General features: G+C 47.7%; 4 protein-coding genes across 4 annotated transcripts; 3 read left to right on the top strand and 1 right to left on the bottom strand.

Annotated features, from left to right (window-relative positions):
- The first annotated feature begins 1487 nt into the window (after positions 1-1487).
- Positions 1488-6975, top strand: LY89DRAFT_447552 (WSC-domain-containing protein). Its single transcript, XM_018207595.1, has 11 exons — positions 1488-1720; positions 1775-1859; positions 1943-2108; positions 2164-2956; positions 3007-4815; positions 4869-5217; positions 5268-6039; positions 6097-6171; positions 6222-6308; positions 6366-6704; positions 6758-6975. Exons 1-10 carry the CDS (start codon positions 1608-1610, stop codon positions 6533-6535), a joined length of 4419 nt encoding a protein of 1472 aa, XP_018074944.1. The 5' UTR covers positions 1488-1607; the 3' UTR covers positions 6536-6704; positions 6758-6975.
- Positions 6976-8736: 1761 nt separating this feature from the next.
- On the bottom strand, positions 8737-11083 carry LY89DRAFT_715958 (amino acid transporter). The gene is made up of 7 exons (XM_018218238.1): positions 10566-11083; positions 10443-10513; positions 10194-10390; positions 9745-10146; positions 9371-9696; positions 9092-9317; positions 8737-9008 (listed from the first exon to the last, which is right to left on the bottom strand). The coding sequence occupies exons 1-7, from the start codon at positions 10710-10712 to the stop codon at positions 8782-8784; spliced, it is 1596 nt and encodes a 531-aa protein (XP_018074943.1). The 5' UTR covers positions 10713-11083; the 3' UTR covers positions 8737-8781.
- Positions 11084-12221: 1138 nt separating this feature from the next.
- On the top strand, positions 12222-13594 carry LY89DRAFT_579345 (uncharacterized protein; the record flags this gene model as incomplete). The annotated part of the gene is made up of 4 exons (XM_018208999.1): positions 12222-12311; positions 12360-12464; positions 12514-12881; positions 12928-13594. 4 exons carry the CDS (start codon positions 12222-12224, stop codon positions 13592-13594), a joined length of 1230 nt encoding a protein of 409 aa, XP_018074942.1.
- An 872-nt stretch (positions 13595-14466) lies between these two features.
- LY89DRAFT_578607 (uncharacterized protein) lies at positions 14467-15338 on the top strand (the record flags this gene model as incomplete). Its single annotated transcript, XM_018208953.1, has 3 exons — positions 14467-14674; positions 14824-15003; positions 15079-15338. The coding sequence occupies 3 exons, from the start codon at positions 14467-14469 to the stop codon at positions 15336-15338; spliced, it is 648 nt and encodes a 215-aa protein (XP_018074941.1).
- Between the last annotated feature and the right edge of the window lie 118 nt (positions 15339-15456).

Genomic DNA, 15456 nt, shown 5'->3' with positions numbered 1-15456 from the left:
CGTCGGTGGCTCGATGCTCGCCGTTGCGGTCGCAGCCACATCGACCACTAATTAGAAACATTTCGAATTGCACGCTTCGTATCCGCCAAGACTGCATTCCGGCTGACGGGAAGGGCTCTGCGCTGCTGCGAAGCATACAGATGGTGAAGGCGGGACGTTGCCGATCTGATGAGAAAAAGAAAAAGAGAAACGGCGCTGCGCATAGACTGAACCTTTTAACGACGACTTAACCCCTCCTTCCTCCGTATTATTTCTCTCACAATATCAGCGCTGCTACTGTACAGTATCCTGCACGCTGCACGCTGCATCCGCATAGATTGAAGACATGCAGAAGTATCGCAAGCGACAGGTTCCAGCCCACCCACCTCGGAGCAATTAAGTGTCTGGAAAGCTTAAAGCTCCAATCTTCAATAGTGTCAAGTTCCTATTTTCGATCTATTGCAGCAAAAAACTGACGGATCCGGTGGATCTTACGCATTCTCGCTGGTTACTCGTTACTAAACACCGATTGCAGTCCAGATTGAAGCTTATCTCAAGCTTATTTGTGTTTGCCCCGGACTGAGAAGCGATTTTAACTCGTAAATCCACTCGGACCACGATGTTTTAGGGAATGCTTGAGATGGCCCTTGGGGATATGGTGGATCATAGTGGATCGAGAAATGGACCGGAGGGCATTTCGGGACCGGGCTCAGGCACAGCTGGACACGACGTGGGGCAGAGATTTCAGGGGCGACGGACTCGTATTGCGGCGTTGAGTTGGCTGAGCCCACTCACTTCCTGTTCGTTCCTGTTCCGACCTTCTCTAAGTGAAATATTCGGTCGAAGCGACAGCTTCTTCCTAGTGGCTATGGGTGGGTGTGGGCCAACATCTTGATCCCCTGCAGCAATATACCCGCAAGAGGCTTGACACAGAATACTCGGACCAAGATATGGTTGTACTCGCTCGACGTGGCGCTCTTTTCTCTATTCCATTCTGGCTGTCGTGCCAGTTCAAGCCCGTATGATTCGTGCATACCCTGGTTTGATCTGGGCATGCGATTTCCCATGCTCGAATTGCTTGCACTTCCTCGCTTCGTCGTTCCGACTCACCTTTCCTCCTTCGTACAATTTATACCCTGGTATCCCTACTCCCCTGCATCTGCAGTCATTCTCGGACGGTCTAATCACGCCCCTAATGTCAACGGCGCTGATTTCTTTGATCCAGCTTGCCTTCTGGTTGCATATTTTCTCCAACTTTCCTAAATTCGTCCGAAAACAGACTCTTCATTCTCTTTGGAAGCATGCAGCACTCCACTGCACTATGCGACACCAGTCCTCGGTCTCCCCTCCGACTATCTGCATTGATATCTGGCGAAGATCTAGTTGACGGCCTAGATTGTTAGCATCTCGGAACCTCACTGTCGTTATGAAGAGGCTCATGTCCTCGACTCCCCCCCTTCCACGATCTTGAGAAGAACTCCCTTCGTTCCCATTGTCCAGTGTCACCTAATGACGGAATCTCGCTGAACTGGACCGCCCTCTCTTCCTCTGGACGTCCGGTACAGGACCCGAATAATAGATAATTCTTCACTCCCACATTCGTTCGCAACGCGTCCAAAACATTCGTTATGCGTTATTTATATAATCTGCTGCTGCTCTCAGCGGCTTTCCTCCCTCGAGTCCTAGGGGCCGCATCGTACGATGAATATAGAGATGCAGACATCGGGCAATCGGGCTATCTGTAGGTCTAAATGATATTGGAACCGCAAAGCAGAGACACTTACTAGAATCTCAGGCCTAACCATAACATGGACCCTAATATTGTTAATTCTGCAGCCTTCGGTCAATTATGGAAAGTTGCGTTTAATTCAGAGGAACAGGTAAAGAAACACTTTTGACTTGGGGAAACGATCAATGGGCCGTTGTCTTCCCGATCGCCTGGCTAACGTCACTTTTCTTGCAGTTCTATGCCAAGCCTTTGACCTATACACCTCTTGCAGGAGGTAACCAGATTTTGTTCCTGGCATCGAGTCAAAACTGGATTAGAACCCTGGACGCCAAGACCGGAGCTTTGATCAATTCCCGACAAGTTCACACCCCGTTTTTGCAATCTGATATCGGCTGTACAGGTATGGATTATCCAACTCTAGCTCTTGTACCTGTGTTCAAAGACTGATCACTCAGACATTCCCAATTACATTGGTATCATTGGAACGCCCACGATAGACCCTGCAACTGATATTGCCTACTTTTTCGCCAAGACCTACATTCCAAACTACCGCGTCTCAGGAAGCACAGGCACATCGAACGGCGTCTATTATTTCCATGGTGTCAACGTCAACACCTTGGCCGATGTCTTCACTCCCATACTCATCGATGGTGCTGTTGCAGACAATGCTCCCGCGAAGTACTTTGTTGGGGGCGTCGTTCTACAACGCCCTTCCCTCGTCCAAATCGGCAGTGTTGTATATGGAGCCTTTGGAGCAAGTTGCGATCTTTTCAACTATACCGGCTTAGTAATTGGTATGGATGTCAACAAAGCCAAAATTGTCGCTCATTGGGCAGTTGAAAGTGGCCCCCTCGCCCCTCAAACAAACTCTCTCTTGCAGAATGGTGGAGGAGGAGAAGGTGGAATCTGGATGAGTGGCATGGGTCTATCGACAGATGGAAACAGGCTCTTCTTCGTCACCGGAAATGGAGCTGCTCACGAAAATGTCGGAGCACCAGCCACTGGCCAAAGTGGTTGCTCGACGTTGGGCGAGGCAGCAGTAAATCTTGGAGTCGACACCTCTACTGGTGAAGTATCTGTTTCCGACTACTTCCAACCCTACGACTACCAGAATATGGACGGAGGTGATCAAGACTTCGGTGCCGGAGGTTTGATCCTTTTGGACTCTACAGTATTTACTGGTGGTGGAGTCACTAAGATGGCTGTCACCGCTGGTAAAAATGGTAAAGTATATGTTTTGAATGCCAAGTAAGTATCTGCAACCAGCCGGACAATGATTGCCGCTAACACAAATGCAGCAATCTTGGAGGCTACAAACTAGGAACGGGACAGACGGATAACGTCATCCAAACAATCACTGAAGGCGGCTCAGTTTTCGGAGCCGCTGGCTCCTATCCTCTCGAAGGTGGTTGGGTCTACACTACTCCGGTCGGCGATGCGACGTTCGCTTACCAATTGGGGTTTACCTCTGCTGGTATCCCGCAATTGTCGAAGGTAGCACAGACCAATGAGATCTCTGCGGGCCGTGTTGGTGTTGGAGTTCCGACTGTCACTTCATTGAATGGTGAAGCAGGAAGTGCTATACTCTGGATGACAGACCCAGACGCAGGACTTCGTGCCTGGTATGCAGTCCCGCAAGATGGTGTCCTCGTGAACATTCCATTGCCACAGGTCGGTGGTGCTAACAAATTTCAACGACCCGCTTTCGGCAACGGACTAGTGTATGTTACGGACTCCAATGGTATCTTGTATTGTCTCGGCTCTCCTGTCGCACTTCCACTTAATTGTACTTCACCCGTCAACTTTGGCCAACTTGCCCTCGGATCGAAAGCCACACAAAGGGTCACTTGCACGGCTTTGATTGCTATCAACTCTATCGTTGGCCTCGAGATTAGCAGCACTACTTTCTCAGCAAGCAACTCGAGTCTGCCAACTGGTGCATTGGCAAAAGGAGCTTCCTTCTCCTTTCCGGTAACATGGGATCTGACCAATGCCAACTCCAACAACGCTGTGAACGCTTCGTCTCCAGATGTTACCCCAGGAGTGAAGAGTACGCCGTTGACAATTCTCACCAACAATGCAGTCACTGGATATTCCACGGCATTCCCCATCAGTCTGACTGGCACCGAGGTCTCGGAAAGCCCATACTTGTCCGTCGCTCCTACAACTTTGGACTACGGAGGAGTTGTTGTCAGCAATACCACCGATGCTGAGACGATCTCAGGTATCCTCACCATTTCAAACAAAGGCTTGACAGCCATGACAATTGAAGGCTATGCCTTCACAACTCAAACATTGGCCGATGACCCAACTTATACGAATGCCACAGCCGTGAATGGGGTATGGAATATGGGCTACGGATTCACATCAACTGATTTACCTGCTGTTGGTTCCACGATCGCACCTAACACTGCTATCTCTGTGGATACTGTATTCAACCCAATCAATGGCACCGGTCAGTACCTTTCGTACTTCGAGATCTGGTCCAACGGTGGAGCACAGAATGTCATTCTTGAGGGTTCTGCTTCCACAGCTCCTGTTGCCAACTTCTCCATTAGCAATGGAGAGGGTGGATGGCTTCCTGGATCCGAACTCACCATGAACTTTGGTAGCGTCGCCCCTGGTAATTCATCTTCGCTTCAAATCCGAATCTGCAATGAGGGTGGCTCTGCTCTCACAATTGACAAGAGTAAACCTCCGAATGGTGTATTCCACCTTGCCGACCCAACAGAGTTGGAAGAAACTCAGGTTATCACCCCGGATGCTTGTGCATATGGAACGGTTATCTTCACGCCAAATACCGAGGAGTACAATGTTCCCACGTTCTCAGAGAACAACACTTGGACCCTCAACACTGACGATTTGACTTTTGGTGTTCATGTTGTCGAGTGTGTAGGTTCTGTAGCGGACACATTTGTTGGTCCCAAGAATTCATCAGGCCAATACATCTACGAGTACTTGGGCTGCTTCCAAGAAGCAACGACTGGCCCTCGTTTGTTCCCTAGTGAGCCTTTATCACCTAGCACCACCAACGACAATGCCAATTGCCAAACGGCTTGTTATAACTCTGCTCAGTACGCATTTGCTGGCACTGAGTATGGTGATGAGTAAGTTTACTTCGAAGCAGTTGCGTCGTTTGAAGAAGCTAATTGATTGACAGATGTTGGTGTGGAAATACCCCACCGCCGCTTGCAAACCAAGATCTTACGGATACACTCTGTAATACTGCTTGCCCGGGTAATGCGAATGATCAGTGTGGTGCTACAGGTTATCTTTCGGTTTATTATGACCCAACAAAGTATGTTGCAGGCACTAACCCTGCTTTGTATGGCCCACAAACAGTTCAAAGTGTTGGCAACTATGTCTACCAAGGCTGTTACTCCGAAGCAACTAGCGGGAGAGCGTTGTCTGGGAAATCTCCTACTGCACCAACTGGAGGTTTCACTATCGAGCTCTGTGAAGCTGCTTGTGTAGGATACACGTACTTCGGCATGGAATACTCGAACCAGGTAAGGCTTCATCCACTTCTCAGTGGAAATCGTCAATTAATACTCTTTAGTGCTACTGCGGGAACACTCTTGGTACAGGCAGTGTCAATCAGACATCCAGTACTCCCAGTGTCAACGGATGCTCAATGGTCTGTACCGGGAATTCCAAAGAGTATTGTGGAGGTTCAAATCGTCTCAATCTCTACGCTTTGAATAGAACAGCCTCAACCTCGACCAGCACAAGTGTCAGCTCCTCGACAAGTCAAACAGGAACTGTGGGCTCAGGCTCATCAGTCAGCTCCTCGTCTGGGACAGTTTCCGTCACTTCGTCCACCGCGACTCCCACACCCACTGGACCCATCACTGTCACAAATTTGGCAGGCTACATTTATTTGGGCTGTTATTCCGAAGCTACAAACACGCGTGCATTGAGCGGTCTCGAAAACCCGATTGCAGCAGCAAGCATGTCTGTCGAGGCTTGTGCTGCGGCATGCGTCAAATACACCTACTTTGGAGTTGAATACGCACAAGAATGCTATTGCGGTAATGTTATCAACACTGGATCCGTCAACCAGACTAGTTCCGTTCCAAGAGTCAGTGGTTGCAGCATGGTTTGCAAGAACAACACTGGAGAATACTGTGGTGGTTCAAACAGGTTGAATATGTACCAAGTTGCCAACGTTGTTTCGAGCTCTTCGTCAACGGTTCTCAGCAGCACGGTCTCTTCCTCGTCGACTTCTGGAACACTCTCATCCTCAAGCAGCATGGTCTCCAGCTCCTCGCTTTCGAGCTCAGTCAAATCATCATCTATTTCCTCGACGTCTTCTCTCAGCAGTACGAGCAGTAAGATACACAATACTATTCCGTCTCAATTCTTCAATTAGCTGACAGTCTTGATAGGCACTTCTTCAGCACTTTCTAGCACCAGCAGCAGCAGCGTTCTTTCGTCAACGACCAGCTTAATCTCCACTTCTAGTTAGCTAAATTGCAATCCAATGACCATAATTATTACTGACAATCTACAGGCACTTCAAGCTCAGTATCATCCTCAACAAGCCCAGTCCAGTCTTTGGCAATCAGACAGACTATTGGCAACTATGGATTTGCTGGATGTAAGCTTCCACTTCTGTGTTTCATTTCAGCGAGAATGTTATGCTAATTCATCAAAGGCTACACTGAAGGCACAAATACAAGGGCTTTGACAGGAGCATCTCCTCTCTACAACTACACAGCAATGACTTTAGAAACTTGTGCTACTTATTGCTCTAAGTTCACATACTGGGGAGTTGAGTATGGTGGAGAGTGTAAGTGTTCTACACTTTCTGTCTTTGGGGATTAGCTAATAGGTGCAGGCTATTGTGGTAACTCCTTAAACGCTGGATCTGTCTTGGCAACCAACCAAGCTGATTGCTCGTTCACTTGCCCGGGTAACAAGTATGAATACTGTGGTGCTGGTAACCGATTGGAGATGTACACACTCTCAACAACCAGCACCAGCAGCTCAGTTGGTAAGATATTTGGACCTGTCCGCTAAGAGCATGGGTCTAACTTCGTTTCACAGTTGCCGCAACAGTTTCACCATCTGCATCGTCTAGTGTTCTTTCCAGCACGTCTACATCCGTGTCAAGCAGCGTTTTGAGCTCCTCCTCGACCTCATCGAGTTCGGTGGCGTCGACGACTCTGTCTTCCACGTCATTGGTGGTGTCATCATCGACTTCATCAACGGTGTCCTTGTCCAGTAGCCTTTCCAGCTCTCATTCTCAGACGTCTGCGTCAAGTCTTAGCTCCAGCGTCAGCTCATCCAGCCTCAGTTCATCAAGCTCAAGTTCGAGCTCATCTGGTAAGCCGCTATTCTTTTAAGCTTTATGTAGAAATTTCATTGCTAACATAGCCCAGTCGCTATAACCTCTACATTATTGACGACGTCAAGCACACTCAGCTCCACCAGCTCGTCGACGAGTCAGAGAAGCTCAAGTGGTATGCTTATATTCCAAGGCTAAATCAATCCCTGCTAACAAATCTTAGCAACAACTACATCATTCTCTTCCTCCTCACTCTCAAGCACAGCAACCTCCTCATCTGCTAGTCGTACTAGTACCGGACCACCACTTTTTACCGGTACACCACAAGTAAATTCCTCTATCGGAAACTACGAATACATAGGCTGTGCGCTCGAAGTTTCCGGCCGTGCTCTCTCCGGTCTCTCCTACACATCCTCCTCCATGACCATCGAATCTTGCAACGCCTACTGCACGCAAAACAATTACGCTCTATCCGGCGTCGAATACGGTACCCAATGCTACTGCGGAAACGGCATCTCATCCGCCTCTTCCTTCGGCCAAACAGGATGTTCCACGACTTGCGGCGGTAACCCAGCCGAGTTCTGTGGAGGCAGTAACCGACTATCAGTTTTTATTAACACTGCCTACGTTTCCCCCGTCGCACCGACTAATTCCGGAAACTACGTTCTGCAAGGCTGCTACCAGGAAGCGTCTGCAGGTCGTCTCTTGTCCGGAGCCTCGTTCAGTAACACGACTGGAATGACGGTCGAGATGTGCACCACGTACTGTCAAGCACAAGGCACGAGTGGCGTGTATGCTGGTGTCGAATACTCGCAAGAATGTTACTGCTCGAGTTCGTTGCCGTCGACTGCTACGAGCGTCAGCTTGAGTAGTTGTAATATGTTGTGTAAGGGCAATAGTAAGGAGTATTGTGGCGGCAGTAGCTTGTTGGATGTTTATATGTATACGGCGCCCAGTAGTAGTGGGAAGGTGAGGAGGAGTAGGAGGCGTAGTCTTTAGATTCCTTGGATGTGAACTTTTACATAGAGATGTCCGTTACGGCTTTTGGGGGGTTCCTTTGGTTTTTGGTTGGTTACCCATGGTTTGAGTTCGGATGGGGATAGATTGGTGGATGATAGTATGTAGATAGATTTTTGCTAGCTAAGTACGAGCTTGTGCTGGTTGTATATAGTTTATTTGAATTGTGGAGTTACACATCTCGCATTTTTAGCGTAATCCTCGCAGTCATGGCAATCTTCGCAATTATCGCAGTCTTTGTAATTATCGTACTATTCCTAATCTTTACAATGTTCGTAATTCTCGTAATATTCGTAATTTTCACAAGGTTCGTAATCTTCATAATGTTCGTAATGTTTATGATTCCGCGCAGTTTGCACATTTCGCGCGAATCCCGCGATTCGTGCGTTTTGCGCAAATCGCGCAAGTTGCACACTTTTTGAAAGCACGTCCATTGACCAGACTTTAAGGGATTCGTTTCTCTAGGCTTGGTAAGTCTTAAAGATATGTTGCAAGCATGAGTTTAGCGGAAGGGTACCCACTCGTGTGATATTCCGTTCACTGAAGCTTCCTAGAGTCTAGTGATCTAAATCCTGCACATTTAGGGCTTGCACCACCTAAGGTCCGTGACAATTGAGTCTCTGGTAGAAGTCACAACCGAATTTGAGTGCGAGAACCGCTTCAATCCAAAGCACCAGGTAAAAAGTCTCGATAAATATATACTCATCACCCACCCTCAGCCCATCTATCTATCTACTCAGCCCCCCCTCCTGCTCCCCTTCTCTATTCACAGACTCCTCCGCCCCGGATCCACAATCGGCCATTTATAACTATGTTTCCCCCACACCATATAGAACACCACACTGAAAATCAATGACCCGCCGAAGAGCAGACAGCTCCAGTTCATGGTCACGGGCGTCACGACGGCGGTCGAGGGCCAGAAACTGAAGAAGAGGGTTATGAGGGTGTAGATTAGGCCGGTTATGTTGACGATGGGGCCGAGGACGGAGCCCACTGGTTTGGGGTTAGTTTGGGGGGTGGAAAGGAGACGGAGAGCGGAAGAGGAGGGAAGAGGGAGAAAGAGGAGGGGAGCGTACTGTGCCATGGTCCCCAGTGGATATTGTCTTTGACGGGATCCTTTCTTAGACGTTTGTGCAAGAGGAGGGAGATGGGTATTATGTAGGAGACGAAGAAGGCTGCTACGTTGACGGACATTATTGCGTTGAAGGCTGCCGTGGATCCGATGTTTATGAGGGCGAGGAGAAGGGAGATTATGGTTGAGACGAGGATGGAGTAGAGGGGGAGGGCGGTGCCGGTGTGGACCTGTTGCGAGGGAAGGGTTAGTTGGTTATGATAGCGAGGAGGAGAGTACGGACCCTGCTAATATATTTACTACCCGGCACACCGTTGTCTCTTGCAAAAGACCACAAGAGTCTAGACGCTGTGGCCATGATTCCAATCGCCGCTGCGCCCATGAGAACAATGATTATGGCAGTCATGGCAGTTGCTCCTCCGTTACTGTTCGTGGCTTGGACGAAGACTTCGATGAATGGGAAGCCAGTGGGACTTTGAAGAGCTGAGTTGACGTCGCCCAGGCAGAAAAGGAGGGTAATTAAAAGTGCGAAGCCCATTACTCCGTTGAGCATTATGGAGGTTAGCATTACCCTCGGTACGACTGTTGAGGCATTGTGGATTTCTTCGGCTACGAGGAGGTGAGTAAGTGTACAGGATGAGATAGGGATGAACATACACATATGGCAAGCAGAATCTGCTCCGAGGAAAGAGAAAACACTAGTAATAAGTCCTACAAAGAACGAAGTACCATCGGTCGCCCAGCCTCCACCGTTAATGAAGGTCGCAAACACATCTGAAGCAGTTCCATGCGGAGCCAAGTATACCAGCGGGATCAAGATACCGAAGAACCCCATGATGTGGAGGCAGAGAATCAGTCCTTCGATTTTAGGGAGCCAGCGAGCTAGGAATGTGTTGATAAAGACAATAAAAGCTATTACGGCGTAAAAGATAAGCGTTCCTTGCCATCTGGTGGGCACGTAGTTAGGATAATTCTGAATAGCAATTCCTTGGATCATTGAGGCTGCAATGAATGCTACGCTGGCTTGGCCGGCTTGCCAACCGATGACAGTGAGCCATCCTATGAAGTTGTTAGTTTTTGACTTTTGCGATGCAAAGGCTAATTACCTGTTATATAACTGAGGAATTTTGCCCATCTAGCTGGGGCTAGAATTGAAACCCAATGATATTGACCACCTGATAGTGGCATCATTGAAGCCATTTCTGCTAATGAGGCTACGGTTGCCAATGTTCCAATCCAGCAGAAAATATAACCATAAACCAGACCAGCCGGACCTCCATTTTGAAAGCCAAAAAGGAAGACACTGGCAAAATTGTAAGAGTCAACTCGAAAGTTATTGGGATAGAGAAACTTACGCAAACATGCCCTCCCATGTAGACAATAAACTGCAAACAAATCCAGCGATGGATAAGAACCCAAAATTTCTCTGACTCCTGTCAGTTGGGCTGAGGCATTTTGATGCACCTGAATATTCTCACTTTGAGTTGTTGCTTCTTGCCATAGTATGCCATTTCTTGATCATCTCTGTTTCCACCATCTCTGCTATCGCCGCTTGAGACCTCACCATTCAGCTCCACCACACCATAGCCGGTCATCTCAACATCTTTGTCGTCTATTGCGGCCATGATACGATAAATGGAGAATTCCTTCCCTAGGACAAGTAATGCACGATGAAAATACAAAATTTGAGAAACAAAGTGATCAAAGAGGAGGGGAAGAGGGTGGAAAATACCCAGATGATCGAGGCATCGAATCGACCAAGCTCGCTATCATTTTTGTTATCGCAACAAGCCACCCTGAGCTTTAGCCCATGGAGAAAGCCTGGAGTCTCCAAGCATCGAATGACTCAAAAGAAAGAAATTCCAATCATGATGTCTGCAGACTGGACCCTTGCCAGCCTCCAACTTGCAGATAATGCGGGCGTATTCTTGCCCGTCCAATCCAGACAGCACGTTCAAACGAGGAGTTGAGATAAAATGACAAGAGAAAGCCACACTGCCGGGGCATTGTGTCCATTGTGAAAGACCAAGCGAAGACTTGCAGCGGCAGATAAAGGACCGTCCCGCTGATGTCCCAATCCAGGCTAAGGTGCACGTGATTGAGACTAACTTAGAAAGGATATCCCGCTGGATATCCCGTGGCTGCTGGAGCTGAAAGCATTCCTGTGTTCCATGAACGCGGCCGACATCGTTAAGATCCTCATCAGCCTCCGGGACCTGTCAGACTTTCTCTCGCATACCGCGTTTGACTGAAGAAAGTACTGATCTCCAAAGCTTACTTCCGGGGCTGGGAAGTCGAAGAACACGGGCACGGCTGGAGCGCGCGGCAAGAAAACCTTTTTGCTTTTTCTCGTTGGCACAAAGCCTCTGTCCCTCTAAGACTATTTTCGGGATCGGAAGAAGCAGTTTCAAGTCTCTTTCATCAAGCAATGGAACGCCGTTGAATGTCTCTTGCATCAGGAGTGTGCCCTTTCCTGCAGTGGATTTTGTTCTTCCCTCTTCCCATACCTATCTTTCATATGCTTCTCCTTTTGATTATTGCGCGCCACAGAACGTGGGATGGTATGTGAGTGACCAGTGGTACGGCAGTCGAAGCCTTGTTCAAGGATGCGATACACACGGCCCAGACATGTCTATGAAAAGAAAGACATCCAGGGTTTCCTTGTATGGCCAGTGTAACATAGGAGGGACGAATCAAGCCTTTTAGACTTGACTACCTTCCAGAATTCTTTCGTTGGAAGAAGGCACTATCTTGGGCTTCTAAAAACGAATCTGGGATGGCATCATATCACCACTTCTTTACTGCCTCTTGATACCACTTGAATACTTATTTAGGAGCTTTCAAACGAAGCACACCTCTTATGATTATCAGGGGCGGGTTTCTAGGTACGGCAGGCTCCTAGCCTTGTGGAGGATAACAGACCCATACACGAGCATAAGCATGTGAAGTATCAATATTAATGATCCTACACCACTGTCATCTCTAGGTCTATCACTTCGGTATATCCACGCATTCACGTCCTGGTCAATCGATTATTGAAGTATTTTGAAATGATTTTCTCGCGGCAGGTTTTGATCTCTGATCAGAATGAGGGACCCGTTGTCAATATCGCTGCCTGGCTCGGGATGACGGTCATGATTCTCTGTGTTGGCGCTCGACTTTTCTCTAAATACAATGTGATACGACGAATCACTCTTGACGATGTACTGATTGGAGTTACCATGGTGAGAAGTTCCTGAAGCATCCTCTCGAAATACGTGCTCACATTCTAGGTCTTCGCAATTGCGCACACCTACGCTTTATCTATGATGGTTGTCAATGGGCTTGGGAGGCCCCAAGAAAGCCTGAACGATGATATGATTGAGGATTTTGAGCAAGTAAGTATTCTGTACAGAAACGACAGTAGGAGGCTGATGTCTTTGGCAGTATGGCTATGTCTCGCAACTTCTATACATCCCAGCACTTTGTCTTGCAAAGCTCTCAACCCTTGTCTACCTCAGAGCATTATCCCCGGACACACCATATGTATATTCGAACATCGCAGTCGAAATATTTGTTGTCTTGTGGGCTATCAGTGCCGAACTTGCCATCGCTTTTCAATGTAGTCTGCCAACTGCTTGGGCAATTATCACGACAAAGTGTTTCAATGTCGTCCCTTTCTGGAACACAACCGGAACTTTCGATATCCTCACAGATCTGGCGATCATCGCACTACCGATATATCTTCTTTGGGCTGTCCAAATGCCAAGATCGAAGAAGTTACTGGTTTTCCTAGTCTTTGGAACTCGGATCTTGTGAGATATGCCTACCTTTTCATCATCAAATTGCTAACCTTTCGAGCATCACCCCACTAACAATAATGCGAATCTATTTCTTCAACACTATCAGCTCTCCCTCCCTTCCAGACCAAACACTCACATCCTACCACGCCTATCTAGCAACCACAATCCAACTAAACTTCGCAATCTTCGTCGCCTGTTTTCCCTTCCTCAAACCTTTCATGGAAAGCATGTCTTCGGGCGGATTTGCCTCAACTCTAAAGCCAATGGACAGTTCTTATGGAGCCGGTAGCAAGTTCAGCACCTTTATATCCGGAAACTCGAGTCGAAAGGCGTCCAAACCGAAAGGCAGCTATATGATGGACAGCGTCACCGACTCGAGAGCTTCTCGATCTCATAATTTTTCGGATATGCATGTCAACGCACTCGAGCTTCCAGATACTCCTCGAGACGATGTTGATAAGTCGCCTAGCTTCCACTTTGGTCTGACTGGTGGGTCACCAGGAGACCTAGGTACGCTGAGGCCTGACAAAGTTACGAGTTTCAGTCACATAGGACGAGTGACGCCAGAGAGGAGCTCGGCGAGAAGTTCCATTGGAAGTGATAAGATGATCATCAAGCGCACCACGGGCTGGCAAGTGCAAGAGTCGTATGAGTATGATCGAGGAGCTGAGTATGGAGAGGGTATATCGAAGGTCGATGATGAGATTACGCCTGTGCCTACATGAGGAGCAAGACATGGAGATACAGTATGAGATGATTCACTCAAAAGCGACTTGTAAAAGGTGAGTATACATTGGCAGATTGATAGATTGGAGGCTGTTTTCGGGATACCCTAGAAGTATGATTGCGTCTAGATAGGGGAGGCTTGAATTGATGTATTGTAACAACATTCAGTATCGCCATCTAACTTCCCATTTTTCCAAAATCTGAATGTTTGTCTTCCAAGGTTTGATTGCGGTTCGTATCTGCATTTCGTGGGGTAATCCTGCTGTACCAGGTTCAATGAAAAAACACATCCAGACTCCATACCAACAATCTCAAATCCCGAAGGACATCCACCCCGCTCCCATCCCTCCTCCGTTCCGTCCCGCGTGCAACACTAGATTCCAGCTCCATGGCCAAGGGTCTTCGGTTCCGAAGATAGGTTTCAGCTCCCCACGCTAAGTGAGACCATTTCTTCAAAAAGCAAATACAGCATTATATCACGAAAAGCCACAGTAATCCGAGAAGATGTCACTGTTGCAGCAAACCGGCATACCGATAAGCAGGGATCGAAAATGGGGACCCTGAATATGCGTGGTGCAAAATGCTGAACTTGGATTGCAGAATGGCGGGTTCCACGTCAAAATAAAGGTTGGACTGCTAAATTAAATCTTTGTTCTTCTTTCGATATCCCATATGTTTGAGCCGGGAAGACGTTGATGAGCCTCCAAGATATGACAGGGCTGCTGAGATGAGACAATATTGGCGGCAGGCGCGGCAGTAACCAGTATGTCTAGACTTCCGAATGCATTTTTAGAGCAGGAAGACTTCGTGCTGCAACTGACTCCCTCAACGTACCACATTTTGATGTTCTAGATCCTAGATAACATTTGAAATGGGCAATCTCAAACTTCTACCTTGTGAGCCAGCTGATGCTGCTGAAATATTGGCTGGGCAGATTGCTGCTTTCAGCAACCCTCATGAACCATTCTTCTTCGTATTATTTCCTGAAGATGAAGAGAGAGAGAAAGCTGTGAAGAGAACTTTGGATTGGTGGTTGGGTGATAAGACTGCCCGATACATGAAAGTCGTTGATGAGGAGAGTGGTACGTTGAATTTTCCTTGATGCCTAATTCCCAATTTCTCAGCAAGTATAGTCCCTTGATGCTCAAATCCGATCAAAACTCACCGAATCTTCTTCTTGGGGTGGCATTGTCATTTAGGTATCATCAGCTGATCTGGAGTAATACAGGGGCCATAATCAGTGCAGCAAAATGGTGCATTTATGAAGAGCAATTAACAGAAGAGCAAATGAACGAGTCACTACATGTCGACTGGCACAAAAGTCCGGACACAAATGCCTGGGCAGAGTATCTCATTCACGAAATCCATTCTCGTCGTTTGCAAAGAACAAAGGGTGCTCGGTGTTGCGGTGAGTGCCCATGTTTTGGTACACTCTGAAGTAAATACAGCAACTTCTGAAAAGCATACACTGACACGTGTTCAGTTTTGGATATGATGTCCACACATCCTGATCATCAAAGATGTGGGGCTGGTTCCATGCTCGTGGAGTGGGGAATAAAGATAGCTGACTCTATGGGAGTAGAGTCCTTCATAGAAGGCACCATTGCAGCCAAACATTTGTATGAAAGCTGTGGGTTCAAGGCAGTGCCTGATGACTGGCTGTTCGTACCAGTGGCTGAGAAATGGAAGGATAGGCCAGAAATCAAATACTTCTTCTATGAGAGAGCAGCCACAGGGTCATAATCGGGATCATCAAAAAGGGGCTTGAAAAGAGCGTTGGAATATATGAGTTGAAGTTGAATATGTAGTGTACGGAAGAAGGCTGAATTGAAGGCTCAACATAAACTTTTCAAGAGGCATG

This window comes from Mollisia scopiformis, assembly GCF_001500285.1.
Source record: "Mollisia scopiformis unplaced genomic scaffold LY89scaffold_6, whole genome shotgun sequence".
In the NCBI taxonomy this organism is placed as follows: Eukaryota; Fungi; Ascomycota; class Leotiomycetes; order Helotiales; family Mollisiaceae; genus Mollisia; species Mollisia scopiformis.
Note: the sequence above shows the minus strand (reverse complement) of the source record. Positions and strands in the feature narration are given on the sequence as shown.

What these genes read in the sequence shown, in the direction of transcription:
- LY89DRAFT_447552 (XM_018207595.1), top strand. Translation starts at nt 1,608, where the DNA reads ATGCGTTATTTATATAATCTGCTGCTGCTCTCAGCGGCTTTCCTCCCT. An exon ending in CGTTTAATTCAGAGGAACAG is followed by an intron (nt 1,860 to 1,942) that starts GTAAAGAAACAC and finishes CTTTTCTTGCAG; the next exon opens with TTCTATGCCAAGCCTTTGAC. An exon ending in GGCACTGAGTATGGTGATGA is followed by an intron (nt 4,816 to 4,868) that starts GTAAGTTTACTT and finishes ATTGATTGACAG; the next exon opens with ATGTTGGTGTGGAAATACCC.
- LY89DRAFT_715958 (XM_018218238.1), bottom strand. Translation starts at nt 10,712, where the DNA reads ATGGCCGCAATAGACGACAAAGATGTTGAGATGACCGGCTATGGTGTG. An exon ending in AGATTCTGCTTGCCATATGT is followed by an intron (nt 9,697 to 9,744) that starts GTATGTTCATCC and finishes ACCTCCTCGTAG; the next exon opens with CCGAAGAAATCCACAATGCC. An exon ending in CCACTGGGGACCATGGCACA is followed by an intron (nt 9,009 to 9,091) that starts GTACGCTCCCCT and finishes ACCCCAAACCAG; the next exon opens with TGGGCTCCGTCCTCGGCCCC.